The sequence below is a fragment of the Ailuropoda melanoleuca genome, chromosome 6 (assembly GCF_002007445.2).
Source record: "Ailuropoda melanoleuca isolate Jingjing chromosome 6, ASM200744v2, whole genome shotgun sequence".
NCBI lineage: Eukaryota > Metazoa > Chordata > Mammalia > Carnivora > Ursidae > Ailuropoda > Ailuropoda melanoleuca.
In genome coordinates, this window is record NC_048223.1 from 95,016,853 (window position 1) to 95,037,974 (window position 21,122).

The 21,122-nt window shown below is 35.9% G+C and overlaps 1 protein-coding gene across 3 annotated transcripts in view; it reads left to right on the top strand.

Annotated features, from left to right (window-relative positions):
• Positions 1-21,122, top strand: part of BTAF1 (B-TFIID TATA-box binding protein associated factor 1) — a 117,979-nt gene that overhangs the window by 79,522 nt on the left and 17,335 nt on the right. For all 3 annotated transcript variants that reach the window (XM_034662944.1, XM_034662945.1, XM_034662946.1), the window contains 10 exons: positions 73-499; positions 1,597-1,787; positions 3,304-3,457; positions 3,538-3,647; positions 5,353-5,554; positions 6,575-6,723; positions 18,013-18,165; positions 18,393-18,514; positions 18,603-18,770; positions 20,998-21,075. In XM_034662944.1, coding sequence (XP_034518835.1) covers positions 73-499; positions 1,597-1,787; positions 3,304-3,457; positions 3,538-3,647; positions 5,353-5,554; positions 6,575-6,723; positions 18,013-18,165; positions 18,393-18,514; positions 18,603-18,770; positions 20,998-21,075 — 1,754 coding nt within the window. The remainder of the gene's footprint in view (positions 1-72; positions 500-1,596; positions 1,788-3,303; positions 3,458-3,537; positions 3,648-5,352; positions 5,555-6,574; positions 6,724-18,012; positions 18,166-18,392; positions 18,515-18,602; positions 18,771-20,997; positions 21,076-21,122) is intronic.

Genomic DNA, 21,122 nt, shown 5'->3' on the forward strand with positions numbered 1-21,122 from the left:
TTGCTGTTGCCCTTTAGTTTACAGACTATTTGGGATTGATGTCAATGATTTTTTATTTCTCTTTTTTAATAGGTCACTACTGTTTTTAATGAAGTCACATCGTCTTTCAATTTAAATCCTCAAGTGTTACAGCAGTTAGATAGTAAACGACAGCAAGTCCACATGACAGTTACAGAGACCAACCAGGAGTGGCAAGTGCTGCAGTTGAGAGTGCATACTTTTGCTGCATGTGCAGTTGTGAGTTTGCAGCAGCTTCCAGAGAAATTAAATCCTATCATAAAGCCTTTAATGGAGACAATTAAAAAAGAAGAGAATACACTAGTGCAAAACTATGCAGCTCAGTGCATAGCAAAGCTGCTTCAGCAGTGTACAACAAGGACACCCTGCCCCAATTCAAAAATTATTAAAAACCTCTGTAGTTCACTTTGTGTGGACCCATATCTAACTCCTTGTGTCACATGTCCAGTACCAACACAAAGCGGCCAGGACAATTCTAAAGGTATATATCTAAACCTACATTTGGAGTAGAGAATTAGCCATTTAAATTTGTTCTCATTTACTGTAGGTATCATTTAAGCATAGATCCAGTTTGTGTGTGAGCTTTTTCCCATTTTGCATGTTGGTAATCAAATAACAACTGTCTAAACTCAGACTATTCATAAAGGACCTGAAAGACCTGATATTTCATATAAGATGACTGAAATCTATGAAACCGTTGTTAACCCTTGCCCTCTCTTTCCAGACCATCATTATAAAGTTTTACTGTTTATGGGGCTAGAAAACTTAATGTATCAAATGTTGAATAAAAATTCTTCCTATAAAACTTAGGTTTCTCTAATTTAGTGCATGTCTTATAAGTGAACTCTTATTACCTTTAGCAAATAATGTATAGCCATTCTGATTTCACCTGGAAAATAAGAATTGCTCTCTGCAGGCTAGTATCAAGGACCGATGTTTCTTTACATGCCTTAGTCCTATATGATTTATTTTTTGTTTATAAGATTTTGGAAAAGCAAATTATTCAAATTGTAATAGATTTACAACTTTGGTGCAGTGTAGGTCTTAAAAAAACATGAACAAACAAAGGAGGAAAGTGGCATTTTGAATATCCTCATCTTAAAACTGTAATATATAATATATCATATCATATATCTCCCTCCCTCCCCTACCGCCAACCCCTAGTGTTATTTGATCCAGTAATATTTTACAGTGGTTGATATTTCTGAATTTATGGTGACTGTGGACATCTCTTTTAGAACTTGCTTGCAGTGTTTTTTATTGTTTTTTTTTATGCCTAGAAGCATTCATTTTTCTAAAATTATTGTACTTCAGTCAAAATCATTCTTGCATGTTATAGTTCTTGTTAACATGATTCTACAATTTTATATTAAGTATGGTCCTATGCAAATATCAAAACATTTAATGTTGTAAATGACTATTTTGTTACCATTTCATTGGCTAAAGAAAATGTCATTGGCTTATAAAAATTGAGACTGAAAAACATAGTTTTAAAAATATGTCATATCACTTTTGGAGCAGGAAGTATTTGGGCACCTATATTACTCTTAAAAAGTTATTTAACTTTCTTCCTTTTAGGATCCAACTCCGAAAAAGATGGTATGCACCATACGGTCACCAAACACAGAGGTATAATTACACTCTACAGGCATCAGAAAGCTGCTTTTGCTATCACAAGTAGGCGAGGTCCTACCCCCAAAGCAGTAAAAGCGCAAATAGCAGATCTTCCTGCAGGAAGTAGTGGAAATATCCTTGTTGAACTTGATGAGGTAAATAGTTGTTTTGGGTTTTTCTGACTACTCTGAATTTTATTTTATTTTTTTTTTTTTTAAAGATTTTATTTATTTATTTGACAGAGATAGAGACAGCCAGTGAGAGAGGGAACACAAGGGGGGAGTGGGAGAGGAAGAAGCAGGCTCACAGCAGAGGAGCCTGATGTGGGGCTCGATCCCACAACGCCGGGATCACGCCCTGAGCCGAAGGCAGACGCTTAACCGCTGTGCCACCCAGGCGCCCCTACTCTGAATTTTAAACAAATACCTTATAGATTGAGAGCTAAATTGTCATATGAGCCTCCATTATTATATTTTTATATTTTTAAGTGATAGAACTGGAATTAATCTTGTGTAGTTACCCGCACAACATGATCCAGAAAAACTGCAAACTTCTTCAAATTTCTGTTGGTACTTAGTTTATAGGTGTTAAATAATTATCACCTGCTTGGCTTTTAGTCAGCCTGGAATTTATTAAATGTGTGATATGAGGTAGGGATCTAAATATATTTTTCCATATGAACAGTTAGTTATCCACTGTTGAATCCTTTCCTCCCTGACTTAAAATGGCATCTCTGTTATATGTCATGCTTCATATAGGTGAGTATCTGTTTGGGCTTTCTTTTCTGTTTCAGTGGTCTACTTGTCTACAGTACAGTCTTCTTTAAGGACAATTAAAAAGTGTTTTTTGAAATGTTTATAGTCATAGTATTAACGGTGGAATGATGCTCTAGGAAGCTCCTTTGGTTAGCATGACATAGAAACTTACCTGAGTTCAGCATAAACTATCAATGCTAAAAGATGTGTGTCTAATATATTTCTGTAAAATATGAATATTTTAAGTTTCTTTTAAATAAAAATCACTTTCTTATCTGTATTTCTTTTAAAATATTCTATGAATGAGTTTTTTTCTCTGATCCTATTCTTCCCATAATAATTTTAATAAAAACTTTACTGTGATTTTGGAATTTATATCTATGTTTTACATAGTTCTTCCTTTACTTAAAAAATAATTGTAAAAATGTATGCATCTTTCTGGAGGGACAGTTTTTTTGTATTACAATGAAATTATTGACAAGTAAGAGGTTATTAATCTTGTAATTAGATTAAACAGATGCTTTTATTGTATTCTTTAAGTGAATAAAAATATAAGGACAGATTGTTTTATCTCCTTATTTTCTCCCTGGCTGGTAAGTTTCTTTGGGGCAGGGAGAAGGTAAAGAACCATCACTTAGAACTACCTCTAGAAACTGCATATTCTTCTTTTCCTTACTTTTCAGCTCCAAAGAAGTATTTTACTTTTGATGGAAAAATCTAGTGTGGGGTTTTATGCCCATGTAAATTTAATTATTAAAAGACATTTATAGTGATAAATATGTTTATAGTTGCTTAATTGGTTAATGGTAACACCATGAATTCTTAAATGGTGACTTTTAAATTCTGTTAATAAAATTTCAAATCCATTATACTTTTTTTTTTTTAAACTCTCTTATTAACTAACATTTCATTTTAGGCCCAGAAGCCTTACCTGGTACAGCGAAGAGGAGCTGAATTTGCCTTGACGACTATAGTGAAGCATTTTGGTAGTGAAATGGCAGTGAAGTTGCCACACCTCTGGGACGCTATGGTTGGTCCACTGAGGAATACAATTGACATAAATAATTTTGGTGTGTACATATTTTTCTGAGTTGGACTTTGAAAAATTATTTGCAAGGTGATACACACTTAAATCAATATATTTTAATAGATGGAAAGTCCCTCTTGGAAAAGGGAGATGGTCCTGCCCAAGAATTGGTGAATTCTCTGCAAGTTTTTGAAACAGCAGCAGCCTCAATGGATTCTGAGCTTCATCCCTTGGTAACTAACTAATGCAAGTGTAGTTTTCTTCTAATAAAACAAGTGATTTTATTAAAAAGTCTTAAGGCTTAAAATGTATAACTTTGGTGTCATCCCTAGTAATTGCATTTTCTTTTATGTGGTATAACTAGAGTCCTTTATTGACAGCACATTTCTTTTTTCTTTTTTTTCTTTTTTTTAAAGATTTTATTTATTTATTTGACAGAGATAGAGACAGCCAGCGAGAGAGGGAGCACAAGCAGGGGGAGCGGGAGAGGAAGAAGCAGGCTCATAGTGGAGGAGCCTGATGTGGGGCTCGATCCCATAACGCCGGGATCACGCCCTGAGCCAAAGGCAGATGCTTAAGCGCTGTGCCACCCAGGCGCCCCCGACAGCACATTTCTTGTGGGCTTTGTGGCAGAGTTGGGTGCATGAATGTTAGAAAACTCACTTTGAGAGCTTTGAATATGGAGCAGTGGGGACAGGGCTCTGATGACACAGAAGCCAGGTGTAAACGGAAAGAAAGTTACAGCCCTGTTAATTTATGCCATATTTAGTAATACAGCTCCAAGAAAGGAAGAGCACAGGTAATAACACTTCTTCCTAAGATAAGTGTAAAGGTAGAGGTAGAGGAAGTTACCTGCCTGAGATGAAGCTAGTCAGTGACAAAGAAAGAACACTGGTTTGTGTTTTTTTGACTATTAAATATTTCTTTAAAAAAAAAAATTGTGACCGAGGGAGGAGAAAAATAGACTAGAGAGTTAAATATCTGGTTTTTCCATAGAAGGAAGCAGTATTCTTTCCATGTAACTGCAGTAAGAACTCTGCAATTTATAGTGCTGTTATGTGTGCTAGCTCCAATTCCCTATTCATATCTAACAGAAAAGGGTGAATCTAGAAGAAAAAGAGCAGCCCTTTTCTGTTTATATATAGTAATGAAGTTACATCTTTTTACTTGTTAAATTTTGCTGATTTATCATTAGAGAAGGGCAGAATCCATCTGTGTGCTCTCACCCTTCTGTGATCAGCTTAACATTCGTCTGAGCTGTAAGGTCAGCATGGACCTGACTCTCATTAAGATTAATCCTGGTACTCCATGCAGTAGGCATTTATTAATGAGATATATCATGTTCTTGTGATCATAATGCCTATGGTAAGCCAGGAACTGAAAGTGGGAAATAGCTACCAAAGGATGGTGCCTAGAGCAAGATCAGGATCACTCAACCCAGTGAATAGAAAGTATATATCTAGGGGTGCCAGGCTGGCTCAGTTAGAAGAGCATGTGACTCTTGATCTTGGGGTCATGAGTTCAAGCCCCACATTGGGTGTAGAGCTTACTTGAAAAAAAACCAAAAAACAAAAAAGCATATGTACCTAAACCTAAGCCAGAGCTACCAAACTGGGAGGGGACTGGTGTTGTGTCATTTCTGCAACCTCAGGAGGATCTTACAGGTACCTTTTGATGTGCACCCTGATGCCTTAAGAGAAAAGGAACAGAGGAGAAGTTATGCACCTTTAATTTTAAAAAGAGTTTCAGTACCTTAGGTTGGGTTTAGATTAATTTTTTATTGAGGATGTTTGGCAATAATGGTTGAGGTAATTGGAGATATTCTTGGATTTAGTCATTTAGAATATCAAGATCCTCTGAGTATGGGCTATAATAGTTATATTTTAAACAGTAGATCCCCTAATGAATATTCTGATTGTCTTAAACTTTTTCTTTTAGTTGGTACAGCATTTGCCTCATCTTTATACGTGCCTTCAGTATCCCAGCACTGCAGTGAGGCACATGGCTGCTCGTTGTGTAGGCGTCATGAGCAAAATAGCTACCATGGAAACAATGAATATTTTTTTGGAGAAGGTTCTTCCATGGCTGGGAGCAATTGATGACAATATCAAACAAGAGGGTGCAATTGAAGCACTTGCATGTATCCTTTTTTATTTTTACAAACTTTAGAAATTATGTTCATTTTATTTAAGGATGACTAAAATAAAATTCATTAATTCATTTAAATATTCATACATAACTTGTCTTATTCCAAAAAGAAAACTACTTTGTTATATCTTATTTTGAAGTATCTTTATATTACATTATAAATACATTAAAATGTATTTACATTTTATTTTGAAAATTTTTACACGGAGAGTTTGAAGAACTCTTAATTTTAAGAGATCTTTTTTAATAGGCAAAAATAATTTTAGGTACTTTATGAAATGTATTTCTAATAACTGATCTATTGGTTTATAATCAGTGTTGTATTAGTACTAATCAGACACTCTATGTAGTCTGTATTTTATAAACATACTATACTTTCAACGTTCATTATGTGGGTGGAAAATGACTAACTGTACTAAATAACTAGAAATATACAGGCATGCTTTTTGCTATGGGTACAGCATCCATTGACATTCTTTAACTTGAAGTATCTGAAAGATATTTCTAAGAGTAAGAAATATGGGTGGAGATTAAATCAGTAGAAACTCTGGTTCAGAAATGCTTTGGATTGCAGGAGGACTGAACTTACTGGGCCCAGCTGTGTCCAGTTGATGATTGTCCAGATCCTAGTTGGATATTTGGAATTAATCTTTGAGTGACATTGAATTCTCCCTTGCTTGCAGTGTTACTCATTTTATTTTGGTACTGGAATTCTAGCAACTTGCAAGAATTTCACTGTGAGAAAAACCTGATTAAAACTTCCTCCGTCCTCTTTCAGGTGAAAAACCTAATTTTATAGACTTAATCAAGAGAAAGTTACATAGTATTTACAAAGGAGGAACAGTTTACAAATGCTGTTATAATTGAATCATAGATTTCAAGGGACAGTCTATTCCCTCATGATATAGATGAGAAAATGGAGAACCATTTTAGAAGTTAAAATCTTGATATATCAGTTTGTGAAAACATTTACCTCAGAACAGTTTGGAAATTTCCTTAATAACTTACTCAGGTGTAATGGAACAACTGGATGTTGGTATTGTTCCATATATTGTCCTTTTAGTTGTGCCTGTGTTGGGAAGAATGAGTGATCAGACAGACAGCGTAAGATTCATGGCTACACAGTGCTTTGCAACACTAATTAGACTCATGCCACTTGAGGTAAGTTGAAATACTTGTTTTACAGACTTAATGTTTTCTATAACTTCATCTGTAATAATTGTAACTCTTTTAAAACAATGTCAGGTTAAAAAAATCGTGAATATGTTTATTTTTCCAAGCACTAGGAATCTTATACTTTAATGGATGGAGATATATATGGAGATATATATATATATATATATATATATAGAGAGAGAGAGAGAGAGAGAGAGAGAGAGATATATATGTACGTATGGATATATATATATATATATATATATGTTTTTAACATAGGGTTTTAAGTAAAACTATCATTCCTAAAAGAATGATCATTTATTGATGCTATTCTAGAAACAGAATTACTGTTCCTAAGTATCCCTGGTAACATCTAGGTAAAGAATCTGTGCCAACGTTTACATGAAAGGTAAATGTGAGAGATGGTAAAAGAAAGTGTAAAAAGCAAATGAAGTGTCTGTGGGAGTGTGGAGAAAGCAGACTAGAAGGTTGGTTGGAGAATTTTGGAGTATATTCATGGGCCAGAAATAAAATATGTGGCCAGTACAGGAAATAAAAGCAGCTTGAAGCAAGGGAAGGACCAGGACCCTGCCACCAAACTGCTTAAAATATTTCGATGGGATTTTTATAATAAAGGAAATAAGTAGATACACAGTTGATCCATGTTTTAGTATCAGTACTTCTCTTTTTTGGCCAAATAGTATTCCATTGTGTGAATGTACCACATTTTGTTTATCCACTCACCAGTTGATGGACTTTTGGATTATTACCACCTTTTGACTATCACAAGTAATGCTATGATGAACATGCACTTACAAGTCTTTGTGTGGGTATATGTTTTTATTTTTTTTTATTTTTTTATTTTTTTAAAGATTTTATTTATTTATTTGACAGAGATAGAGACAGCCAGCGAGAGAGGGAACACAAGCAGGGGGAATGGGAGAGGAAGAAGCAGGCTCATAGCGGAAGAGCCTGATGTGGGGCTCGATCCCACAACACCGGGATCACGCCCTGAGCCGAAGGCAGACGCTTAACCGCTGTGCCACCCAGGCGCCCCTGTTTTTATTTCTTTTGAGCAGATATCTAGAAATGGAATTACTGGGTCATATGATGTTGAACTTTTTGAGAAATTGCCACTGTTTTCCAAAGTAACCGTACCATTTTAGATTCCTACCGCAAACTATGACCATAAGTTGGATAGCTTCTATAAAAAAAAGTTCAGCTATGCCTGCTGAAGTTGAAGATTCCCATCCCAATAACTCAGCAAATTCATCCTAGATATATAGCCTACAGAAATTCATACACATGAACCAAGACATATCTTCAAGAATATTTATCATAGCATTATTTGTAGTAGTCTAAGACCACTCAAATATTCATCATTGGTAGAGTAAATATGTTAACTGGATGATAGTGGTGATGATGATACTACAAAAAATGAACAAAGTAGAAACACAACAATATATTAATTTTTAACATAAGGTTTATTTTTTATGAAGTTCAAAAATAGTTAAAAGTACATGTGATACAGGGGCACCTGGGTAGCTCAGTCATTAAATGTCTGCCTTTGGCTCAGGGCGTGATCCTGGCGTTCTGGGATCGAGCCCCATATCAGGCTTCTCCACTGGGAGCCTGCTTCTTCCTCTCCCACTCCCCCTGCTTGTGTTCCCTCTCTCGCTGGCTGTCTCTCTCTCTGTCAAATAAATAAATCTTTAAGAAAAAAAAAAAGTACATGGGTTGCAAACTTAGGTGATAAAGGCATAAGAAAAGTAAGAAAGAGATTGCCATGAAAGTCAGTAAAGTGATTACCTCTAGGGGAAAGGAGAGTGGCTTGTCACTGAGAAGGAGCATATGGGATCTTCTAGGATTGTGGCAGAGCTATTTTTTTTTTGATCTGGTAATGGTTATAAAGTTGTTTTATAAAACTGTACATTTATTTATATATTTCTCTATATGGTTTATTCCACAATAAAAAGTAATAAAATAACTACCATGACAAAAAAAAAAATACTAGACTTGGGTGCCTGGGTGGCTCAGTGGGTGAAGTGCCTGCCTTTGGCTCAGGTCATGATCCTAGAGTCCTGGAATCGAGCCACGCATCAGGCTCCCTGCTCAGCAGGAAGTCTGCTTCTCCCTCTGCCCTTTACCCCACTTGTGTTCTCTCTCTCTCAAATGAATAAATAAATCTTTAAAAAATACTAGACTACTGTATTGAAAGACACAAGTCATTTCCAGAATAGTTTCCATCCTCTGCTTCCTAGGTCTTATTAGTATTTTTAAATTCTTGGTCCTTGCATCATCTTATTTGTAAACTGAATTTGTTCTCTTTGGCTCTTTTCTGCTTTGGAATCAGTGAGTGATAGGAAACCATGATGTATTCTTTGAGGAAAAGAGTAGATGCTAAAAACAGTGTTTTAGGGAAACTAACAGCTGAAAGCTGTTAGGAAAATTAGTTTAGTAGCTATTTATGGATTAGAATGGAAGTACCCCAAAACAGAGCCCAATCCACTATGAGGTGATAAAGTCTTTTTTAGATTTTATTTTTAAGTAATCTCCATGCCCAGTGTGGGGCTTGAACTTAAAACCCCACGATCAGGAGTCACATGTTCCCCCAACTGAGCTGGCCAGTTGCTAGAATCTTTTTTTTTTTTTTAAGGGGAGACTGACAATATTTGATAAACAGATTGTCAAAGTAAAGAGACTTTGACCTTTACAGATTGAGAAGAGATTGGTAAAATTCTCTTTAATGTCAAAAATACAAGAATGTGCTCTGTATTTTACTTTTGGCCATGATAGAAACACAGGGACCAGGGCACCTGATGGGCTCAGTTGGTAAAGCATGCAACTCTTGATCTCAGGGTTGTAAGTTCAAGTCCCACATTGGGTGTACAGTTACTTAAAAATAAGATCTTCAAAAGAAAAAAGACAACCAGATATATCTTCCCATCTTAACTAGAAGACGAAACAAAATGAATCAGGTAGTGGTTTTCAGATATTAAACAACAAGCAACATAGGATAGTGATTCATGAGAGAAGAGAAACAAATGAATTGTCCTAGCTTGCTGCCTGGAGTGAGTTTCCAGGCCATAGGATAGGGAAGTAAAACTTAAGCAGAGCCTCACAGTCTCACCAAGTTGAATGATCAAGAGTTCAGAGTGTAGGTAGGACAAGATGGCTAGAATTTGCAAGGCAGAGTACCCAAGAAGTAGTAGTGGCATGGAGAAGAAACTCCAGAAGTCACACCAGGGCTGAGTATCTGGGCATATTTATATTTGAGACTAGAAGAAAAGGATGATTGAAGGCATAGGTGGAGCTCACAACAGGCCAGGAATAGTTTGTGTTTCCACCAAGCTGAATCAGAAGACCTTCCACCATTTAGAGCATTAATTATAGTCCTTAGAAGTATATTGCCTGTGTAGTGGGATCAATTAGCCCTTAGCAAAATGTTTATTTGGACCTACCTTAAGAAAGCTTTAAAATAAGCCTTAAAGGGGGGATTAAAATGATTTCAAATAACTTCAACTGCATCCTAGAAAATAACTCTAAAATAGTAAAACCAAAAAATCCAGCACCCAACAACGTAAATGATGTTTAGCACCCATCAAAAAATGGCCAGGTATGATAATATATCCAATAACATCAGAAAAGTCAGTCAATAGAAACAGACCCTGAAATGACCCAGATAATAGAAATAGTAGACAAGGACAGTAAAATATACCCCATATGTTCAAGAAAGTAGAGAAAAGCATGAATGTAATGAGCAAAATGGAAGATAAAAGAACAAATCGAACTTCTTGAGATGGAAAAAATACAATTATAAATAAAAACAATTATAAATAATATTATAAATTATATTAGATTTATATAATATTATAAATACAATTATAAATAAAAACACTGGATGGAATTAATAGCAGATTAAAATTAATAGCAGATAAAAAATTACTGAGTTTGAAGATGTGGCAGTAGAAACAATATCATGCAAGTATATTCCTGTTCCACTCTGTCTTGATTTCCTCTGTTACATCTTCACAGAAAGAACATGTACTTTTCTGAAATACACACTGAGGAGGATTCAGGGAATATCAGCCTTGATTTTGACAAAAGCTCTAATTCCCTGCACTATTAGTAACTGTTACTGATTTTATAGGAATTGGAATGAGGAAGATACTCATAGGAAAGTTTCCTGGCACTGAATAAAATTTATGACTCTTGGGCTTAGGGTTTGCGTTGGTAGGAAATGGACCTCGTTATATGGCCTTATAGCTGGTTGTCACCTATTAAAAATTCCATGAAGACAGATGTTTGAAACTTTTGTTATTTCTTTGTAAAGCATTGTGCAGAAAGGGCTCATTTTGATGATTATCATTATGCTATTAGATGTGCTAAAGTGTTAGTTTCTATCTTACTAGATAGAGTTAATTCCAAAACCTTCTGAAAATATAATGGGTAGTTATTTTTAAGACTCAGTGTACACATCTCATTCCTCCAATACTATTTCTCATGTTATATGGAATATATATTTTAATTGACTTTAATTAAAATTCTGTTTCCAGAATTTTACATTTCTTTCTCTACCACCATCCCCCCTACCGAATTTGACATTTCTTAACTTCAGAGACACCACAGGGCAGTAGTTTTCAAATTTTTCGGTCTGAGGATCTCATTACATTCTTAAAAACTGAAGACCCCAAAGACCTTTTATCATATTTTCTATAATAGAAATTAAAACTGAGAAATGTAAAAAAGATTTATTAATTCATTTAATAAACTCATTAGATGTTACCATCAGTAACATTTTTAAATGGAAAATAACTTTTTTTCTAAAATGAAAATACATTCGTGAGAAGAGTGATATTGTTTGACGTGTCAATATCTCTTTTATGCCTGGCCCAACAGTAGATAGCATGATTCTTTTTCTTTCTTTTTTTTCAATTAACATATAATGTATTGTTTCGGGGGTACAGGTCTGTGATTCATCAGTCTTACACAGTATTTGCAGCGCTCACCATAGCACATACCCTCCCCAGTGTCCATCACCCAGCCACCCCATCCCTCCCATCCCCCTCCACTCCAGAAACCCTCAGTTTGTTTCTTGAGATTAAGAGTCTCTTATGGTTTGTCTCCTTCTCTGGTTTCATCTTGTTTGATTTTTTTCCTCTCTTCCCCTATGATCCTCTGCCTTGTTTCTCAAATTCCACATATTAGTGAGATCATATGATAATTATCTTTCTCTAATTGACTTATTTTCACTTAGTATAATACCCTCTAGTTCCATCCACACAGTTGCAGATGGCAAGATTTCTTTTATCTTTTCTTTTTGATGGTTGCAAAATATTTCATTGTATATATATACACCACATTTTCTTTATCCATTCATCTGTCGTTAGACATCTAGGCTCTTTCCATGGTTTGGCTATTGTGGACACTGCTGCTATAACATTGGGGTGCGTGTGCCCCTTCGGATGACTACATTTGTATCTTTGGGGTAAATACCCAGTATAGTGTAATTGCTGGGTTGTAGGGTAGCTCTATTTTCAACTTTTTGAGGAACCTCCATACTGTTTTCCAGAGTGGTTGTACCAGCTTGCATTCCCACCAACAGTGTAAGAGGGTACCCCTTCTCCACATCCTCACCAACATCTGTTGTTTCCCTCTTAATTTTAGCCATTCTGACTGGTGTGAGGTAGTGTCTCATTGTGATTTTGATTTGTATTTCTCTGATGCTGAGTGATATTGAACACTTCTTCATGTGTCTGTTGGCCATTTGGATGTCTTCTTTGCAGAAATGTCTGTCATGTCTTCTGCTCATTTCTTGATTGGATTATTTGTTTCTTGGGTGTTGAGTTTGATAAGTTCTTAATAGATTTTGGATACTAGCCCTTTATGTGATGTCTTGCAAATATCTTCTCCCATTCTGTCGGCTGTCTTCTGGTTTTGTTGACTCTTTCCTTTGCTGCACAGAACCTTTTTATCTTGATGAAGTCCCAGTAGTTCATTTTTGCCTTTGCTTCCCTTGCCTTTGGTGATGTGTCTAGGAAGAAGGTGCTGCAGCTGAGGTCGAAGAGATTGCTGAGTTCTCCTCTAGGATTTTGATGGATTCCTGTCTCACATTGAGGTCTTTCATCCATTTTGAGTCTATTTTTGTGTGTGGTGTAAGGAAATGGTCCATTTTCATTCTTCTGCATGTGGCTGTCCAGTTTTCCCCAACACCATTTGTTGAAGAGACTATCTTTTTTCCATTGGATATTCTCTCCTGCTTTGTCGAAGATTAGTTGACCATAGAGTTGAGGGTCCATTTCTGGGCTCTCTATTCTGTTCCATTGATCTGTGTGTCTGTCTTTGTGTCAGTATCATACTGTCTTGATGATTACAGCTTTGTAATAGAGTTTGAAGTCTGGAATTATGATGCCTCCACCTTCGGTTTTCTTTTCCAACATTCCTTTGGCTATTCGGGGTCTTTTCTGTTTCCATACAAATTTTAGGATTATTTGTTCCGTTTCTGTGAAAAAAGTTGATGGTGTTTTGATAGGGATTGCATTAAATGTGTAGATTGCTCTAGGTAGCGTAGACATTTTCACAATATTTGTTCTTCCAATCCATGAGCATGGAACGTTTTTCCATTTCTTTGTGTTTTCCTCAATTCCTTTCATGAATATCCTATAGTTTTCTGAGTATGGATTCTTTGCCTCTTTGGCTAGATTTATTCCTAGGTATTATGGTTTGGGGTACAATTGTAAATGGGACCAACTCCTTAATTTCTCTTTCTTCTGTCTTGTTGTTGGTGTATAGAAATGCAACTGATTTCTGTACATTGATTTTATATCCTGCCACTTACTGAATTCCTGTATGAGTTCTAGTAGTTTTGGGGTGGAGTCTTTTGGGTTTTCCACATAAAATAGCATATCATCTGCAAAGAGTGAGAGTTTAACTTCTTTGCCAGTCTGGATGCCTTTTATTTCTTTTTGTTGTCTGATTGCTGAGGCTAGGACTACTAGTACTGTGTGGAACAGCAGCAGTGATAGTGGACATCCCTGCCATGTTCCTTACCGTAGGAAAAAAGCTCTCAGTTTTTCCCCAATTGAGAATGATATTCACTGTGGGCTTTTCATAGATGGCTTTTATGATATTGAGGTATGTACCCTCTATCCCTACACTGTGAAGAGTTTTAATCAAGAAAGGATGCAATACTTTGTCAAATGCTTTTTCTGCATCAATTGAGAGGATCATATGGTCTTGTTCTTTCTTTTATTAATGGTAGTGTATCACATCGATCGATTTGCAGATTTTGAACCCACCTTGCAGCCCAAGAATAAATCCCACCTGGTCGTGGTGAATAATCCTTTTAATGTACTGCTGGATCCTATTGGCTAGTATTTTGGTGAGAATTTTTGCATCCATGTTCATCAGGGATATTGGTCTGTAATTCTCCTTTTTTGTTGGAGTCTTTGTCTGGTTTGGGGATCAAGATAATGCTGGCCTCATAAAATGAGTTTGGAAGTTTTCCTTCCATTTCGATTTTTTGGAACAGTTTCAGAAGAGTAGGTATTAATTCTTCTTTAACGTTTGGTAAAATTCCCCTGGGAAGCTATCTGGCCCTGGGCTCTTGTTTGTTGGGAGATTTTTGATTACTGCTTCAATTTCCTTGCTGGTTGTAGGTTTGTTCAGGTTTTCTATTTCTTTCTGGTTCAGTTTTGGTAGTTTATACGTCTCTAGGAATGCATCCACTTCTTCCAGATTGTCTGATTTGTTGGCATATAGTTGCTTATAATATGTTCTTATAATTGTATTTCTTTAGTGTTGGTTGTAATCTCTCTTCTTTCATTCATGATTATATTTATTTAGGTCCTTTCTCTTTTCTTTTTGGTAAGTCTGGCCAGGGGTTTATCAATCTTACTAATTCTTTCAAAGAACCAGCTCCTACCAGTTTCATTGATCTGTTCTTTTTGGTTTCTATTTCATTGATTTCTGCTCTGATCTTTATTATTTCTCTTTTCCTGCTGGGTTTAGGGTGTATTTGCTGTTCTTTCTCCATCTCCTTTAGGTGTAAGGTTAGGTTGTATATTTGAGGCCTTTCTTATTTCTTGAGAAAGGCTTGTATTGCTATATACTTTCTTCTCAGGACCACCTTTGTTGCCTCCCAAAGATTTTGAACAGTTGTGTTTTCATTTTGTTTCCATGAATTTTTTAAATTCTTCTTTAATTTTCTGGTTGACCCATTCATTCTTTTGTAGGATGCTCTTTCACCTCCATGTATTTGAGTTCTCCCCAACTTTTCTCTTGTGATTAAGTTCAAATTTCAAAGCATTGTGGTCCAGAAATATTCAGGGAATGATCCTAGTCTTTTGGTACTGGTTGAGACCTGATTTGTGACCCAGGATGTGATCTATTCTCAAGAATGTTCCATGTGCGCTAGAGAAGAATGTGTATTCTGTTGCTTTGGGATGGAATGTTCTGAATATATCTGTGAAGTCCTTCTGGTCCAATGCGTCATTTAAAACCCTTATTTCCTTGTTGATGTTTTGCTTAGATGATCTGTCCATTTCAGCAAGGGGGGTGTTAAAGTCCCTTACTGTTATTGTATTATTGTCAATGTTTTTTTTTATTTTGTTATTAATTAGCTTATATAATTGGCTGACCCCATGTTAGATCTTCTTGTTGGATAGACCCTTTATGATATAATGTCCTTCCTCATCTCTTATTATATAGTCTTTGATTTAAAATCTAATTTGTCTTATATAAGGATTGCCACCCCAGCTTTCTTTTGATGTCCATTAGCATGGTAAATGGTTTTCCACCCCCTACTTTAAATCTGGAGGTGTCTTTGGGTCTAAAATGAGTCTCCTGCAGACAGCATATCAATGGATCTTGTTTTTTAAACCAATCGGATACCCTGTGTCTTTTGATTGGGGCATTTAGCCCATTTATATTCAGGGTAACTATTGAAAGATATGAATTTAGTGCCATTGTATTGCCTGTAAGGTGACTGTTACTGTATACTGTTTCTGTTCCTTTCTGGTCTACGTTACTTTTATGGTCACTCTTTGCTTAGAGAACCCCTTTCAATATTTCTTGCAGGGCTGGTTTGGTGATCACAGATTCTTTTAGTTTTTGTTTGTCTGGAAGCTTTTTATCTGTCCTTCTATTTTCAATGATAGCCTAGCTGGATGTTAGTATTCTTGGCTGCATTTTTTTTGTTTTGTTTTGTTTTGTTTAGTACCCTAGATAACTTGATTCTTGTATTTGCTTGGGCATTCACTCTGTTGCAAAATGTTTCTTGGGTTGAGGTATATGAAGAAAGTCAAGCCTCAGAGATAGGTAGTTGGAAAAGTGAGCAGTATTTTGACAACCTTTTCAAATAATTGTAGATATTTTTTTATCTGATAGCATACCAAAACTCAAAAGGAGCATACCAAAACTCAAAAGCTTATTAAATTTATATGCAGTGTGGAATCTAAAATCCAATTGATGAATGTAAAATCTCTCTGCATTAAAATTTATTGGTTTATCTTTTATCCACACATGTTTTTTTTTTTTTTTAAAGATTTTTTATTTATTTATTTGACAGAGAGACAGCTAGCGAGAGAGGGAACACAAGCAGGGGGAGTGGGAGAGGANATGTTTTTTTTTTTTTTTAAAGATTTTTTATTTATTTATTTGACAGAGATAGAGACAGATAGCGAGAGAGGGAACACAAGCAGGGGGAGTGGGAGAGGAAGAAGCAGGCTCATAGCAGAGGAGCCTGATGTGGGGCTCGATCCCGTAACGCCGGGATCACGCCCTGAGCCGAAGGCAGACGCTTAACCGCTGTGCCACCCAGGCGCCCCCACACATGTTTTTTTAACATAAGTCTTGGTCATTTGGAAAATATTGGTTCACTGGGTAATCTAAATCTTTTATGGTATATTGTGTCATAAAATAGCAAAAAATCAGATTCATAGTATCACCAACAGAAATTCTTTTTAAGTATTGGGAAGCTTATACTTATGTTCAAGCTCACAATGCTGTTTCTTTTGGAAGATTGAATTTTATGACTGACAACAAGTTATGTCTGTTGTTTTCCTTGAAGTGACAGATTTATTTTGAGAAAATGTTGGCCATAAAGCCAAGTCAAAATAACTATAGTTTGTCAGTCCATCCAAGTAAAATGTTCTATGAAAAATGGCTCATTCAGATCACAATTTAAACAGTCTCACAAGTGGTTTTCCTCAGCATATTGTATTTCGATAAGCAGGAAAAGTGCTTCATGTGAATTTCACATTTTATTGCGCAGAATGTTAAAAAGATGTGCATTCAAGGGTTGAAGTCTAATAAAATCATTTTTACTGCTTTAAGGGCATTCTTAGGTGAAACTGGCTTAAAAAAATGCTGGTGCATGGCTGTAACACAGTGACTACTGGTACATTTAATGCTGTTGTCTCAATTCTTTCTGAGACATGAGCAATTTTGCCCATCATTATTTTTTCAGCATCAGTGTAAATGTCAACACAGTGAAAAAAGCAAACAGTGTCTTTTTTTATTTCCTTTAATATGAAATAGTTTTGACCTCAGTGATCTTTGAAAAAGTCTTAGGGATTCTGAGGGGTCTGCAGAGTACATTTTGAGAACCAGTACCCTGGGGCATCATAACACTAAAATTGAGAAGCGTCAATAATGGCATTGTATTTAAAATAGTTTACGGCTTGTGTCTGCCTCTTTATCAAGTAATGCCTGGTGTAGGGAAAAAAGTTGCAACTGTGTTCTTTAAAATACCTCAAATGTGTTTATTTAGTAGTCCCATAGCACTTTTATTTTTATTTTTTTAAAGATTTTATTTATTTATTTGAGAGAGAGACAGCCAGCGAGAGAGGGAACACAAGCAGGGGGAGTGGGAGAGGAAGAAGCAGGCTCCCAGCAGAGGAGCCTGATATGGGGCTCGATCCCAGAACGCTGGGATCACGCCCTGAGCCGAAAGCAGATGCTTAACGACTGAGCCACCCAGGCGCCCCCCCCATAGCACTTTTAATACCTGTCAAATTTAAACTCTATTGTCCAGTCTCTAAAATTATTTATTATTGGAGCATACTTCCTCTGCTCCCGCCTCCCTGCTTGTGTGCTCGCTCACGCATTCTTCCTCTCAAATAAAATCTTTTAAAACTATATTACTTATTACTATTACTTATTTTAATTTATTAGTTTTGAATTGTTTTTCTCCATATTTGCATTTTGATAAGATTTGAAATTATTCATAATCTGAGTATGAAAAAATTAACTGTGGTAAATAGTTTTAATACCCTTTTAAAAAAATCGCTTCAGGCAGGCATTCCAGACCCTCCAAATATGTCAGAAGAACTAATCCAATTGAAAGCCAAGGAGCGACACTTTTTGGAGCAATTATTAGATGGGAAAAAATTAGAAAATTACAAAATACCAGTACCAATCAATGCTGAACTCAGAAAATATCAGCAGGTAAAGTTTTATACTTACCTTATAAATAGTGATTATTCCTTTGAATGTCCCTTGAAGAGTTTTTAAAATTGACTTAATGAAAGCTTGTGTTTAGTGTCTTGTACCCATTTGTTTCTCTTTTGTCTATAAAAATAAAGATTTTTGGTCTGTGCATACATGTTTTACAAGAAAAAGTTTTTTATGATCTGTTCACATTTATAATTTTCCTCTTTCTCCCAACCTTTCAGGATGGTGTGAACTGGTTGGCATTTCTTAATAAGTATAAGCTTCATGGAATTCTGTGTGATGACATGGGTTTAGGAAAAACTTTACAGTCCATCTGCATTCTAGCAGGAGATCATTGTCATAGGTAATTTAAACTATTATTTTTTAAAGAGTTTTCAGATGCTATAAAATGCAAACAGGCTATTAATTCATTGTGTTTTATTGTTGTAAAGGGCCCAAGAATATGCAAGATCAAAATTGGCAGAATGTATGCCACTTCCTTCCTTGGTTGTTTGTCCGCCAACGTTAACAGGTCACTGGGTGGATGAAGTAGGTAAATTTTGCTCCAAAGAATATCTCAATCCATTGCACTATACTGGACCTCCTACTGAAAGAATAAGGTAAGAACTATACGACAAAAAAATGTTTAATCTTTTGTTTTAAGAACTTTAGGATAAAATTTATTAAAAATGAATTCTAGGTTTTTTTTGGTTGTTAGAAACTTTAACTTATTTAATAAGAAAGATGAATATACATTATAAAGATATAATCAGTAAGACTCATCAAAATTTAAGGACTTCAGCCATTGTTAACAGTCAGTTGGGTTTTCTAAGTATTTGACCTAGGAATCAAGCCATTCTCTGTGCCCTTCTTGGGAGCCTTGTGATCATAGCATATCTATCTCTTAGAGCTCCCTCATCTCCAAAATGCTTTTGCTTCGCAGTAGCTGCTCTGGCTGCCCTGATACCATAGCATTGCTAGAGTTCTATTAGCTTTACCCTTTCTCTCTTTCACTAGTACATCCTTTATGTTCCTAAATACAAATTTTGAAGAGCAGAATTTCATTGGTTTCAGGTCATCTTTTAAAGCATGGAGAGTCATAGGTTGCTGAATAGTTCATAGATTTGCTGCCCCTCTGTATCTGTAATAGCTAACATATGTTGAGCATTTATTAGCCAGGCATTATTCTTAGTAGTTTCACATTTATGTAAAATTGTGTATTATGTATTTGCACAATCACCATATGAGGTATGGTTATTATTTTTGTTCCCAGTTTGCAAATAAAAGTCTAAGACTTGGGGCCTGGGTCCGAGGTCATAAAGCTAATTAAATGGGCAGAGTGAGGATTTGAACACAGGCAAGTCAACAGCTTGCATTCTTAAAAGACTTTACTGTAGTGTCTGTCAGAATGTATTCATTTAAAAGTACAGAAACTCAAACTAGCTTAAGCAAACAGGAAACTCATTAATTCACTAAATTGAGAATTTCAAGGGTGAATTCTTGCTTCAGGTACATCTAGATTGCTCTCATTTGCTCTTCCTCCCCCTATATAGCTTGTTTTATTGGTCTCTGCAGTCGGTGGATAAGATGACCATAGATAGGGGCACCTGGGTGGCTCAGTAGGTTGAGCATCTGACTCTTGATCTCAGCTCAGGTCTTGATCTTCAGGTCGTGAGTTCAAGCCCCGTGTTGGGCTCCATGGGAGTGTACTTTAAAAATTAAAAAAAAAAAAAAAAAAGGATGACCATAGACAGTCTTAGCCCCACATTCTCCTAACTTGGCAGCTGTTGTAAATAGAGATCTTCCCTCTCCCATCATGATTATATATGGAGATAATGCTAAGTGAAATAAGTCAAGCAGAGAAAGACAATTATCATATGGTTTCACTCATTTATGGAACAGAAGTAGGAAGATCGGTAGGAGAAGAAAGGGATAAAGAAAGGGGGGTAATCAGAAGGGGGAATGAAGCATGAGAGATTATGGACTCTGGGGAACAAACTGAGGGCTTCAGAGGGGAGGGGAGTGGGGGAATGGGATAGGCTGGTGATGGGTAGTAAGGAGGGCACGTATTGCATGGTGCACTGGGGTGTTATATGCAACTAATGAATCATGGAACTTTACATCAAAAACCAGGGATGTACTGTATGGTGACTAACATAATAAAATAAAAAATATAATAATAATATAAATAATAAATAAAAATTAAAATAAAAATAAAATAAAAAATAAAATAAAATAAATAAAAAATAAAAAATTAAAATTAAAATAATAAATAAAATTAAAATTAAAAAAAAAAAGATGACCACAGACAGTCTTAGACCCACATTCTCCTAACTTGGCAGCTGTAGTAAATAGAGATCTTCTCTCTCCCATCATATTATATCAATACTAGAAATGACTGACTGGCCTTGTTTGGGTCATGCTCCCAAACTAGTCTTTGTGGTCTGGGGATAAAATATTGTGAATAGCTCACCCTGATTCAGTGCATCTGTTAGGTGATTAGGGGCACATGTGACTTCCCCTCACCCCCCAGCACAACATGAAGTTTAGAAGGAATAGGGCCTTTAAGGAAGAGGTGTTAGCAAATAAAGTGTCCACCCACCACAGTGTGAATCAGGTACCCATCTCTTTTCTAGTCAGACTGAATTAGGCTAACAAGACCAAGTCAAAAGAAGAACGGTCTTCAAGTGGCAGTGTCATGGATGTAGAGTAAGCAGAAAGGAATGTTGGACTTAGTAGGCACATTGAAAACACCTTGTAAGATGGTAGCAGTCGCATCCCCTTTGAAATTATATTACAGACTTTGCAGGTTCCTTGCTTCCTAATCTTATTTCTTTTTAAATACAGGTTACAGCATCAAGTAAAAAGGCACAATCTGATAGTGGCTTCATATGATGTTGTGAGAAATGACATAGATTTCTTTAGGTAAGAATTAAAATTTTTTTCTTTAGAAAAACTTAGTGTCAGATTTG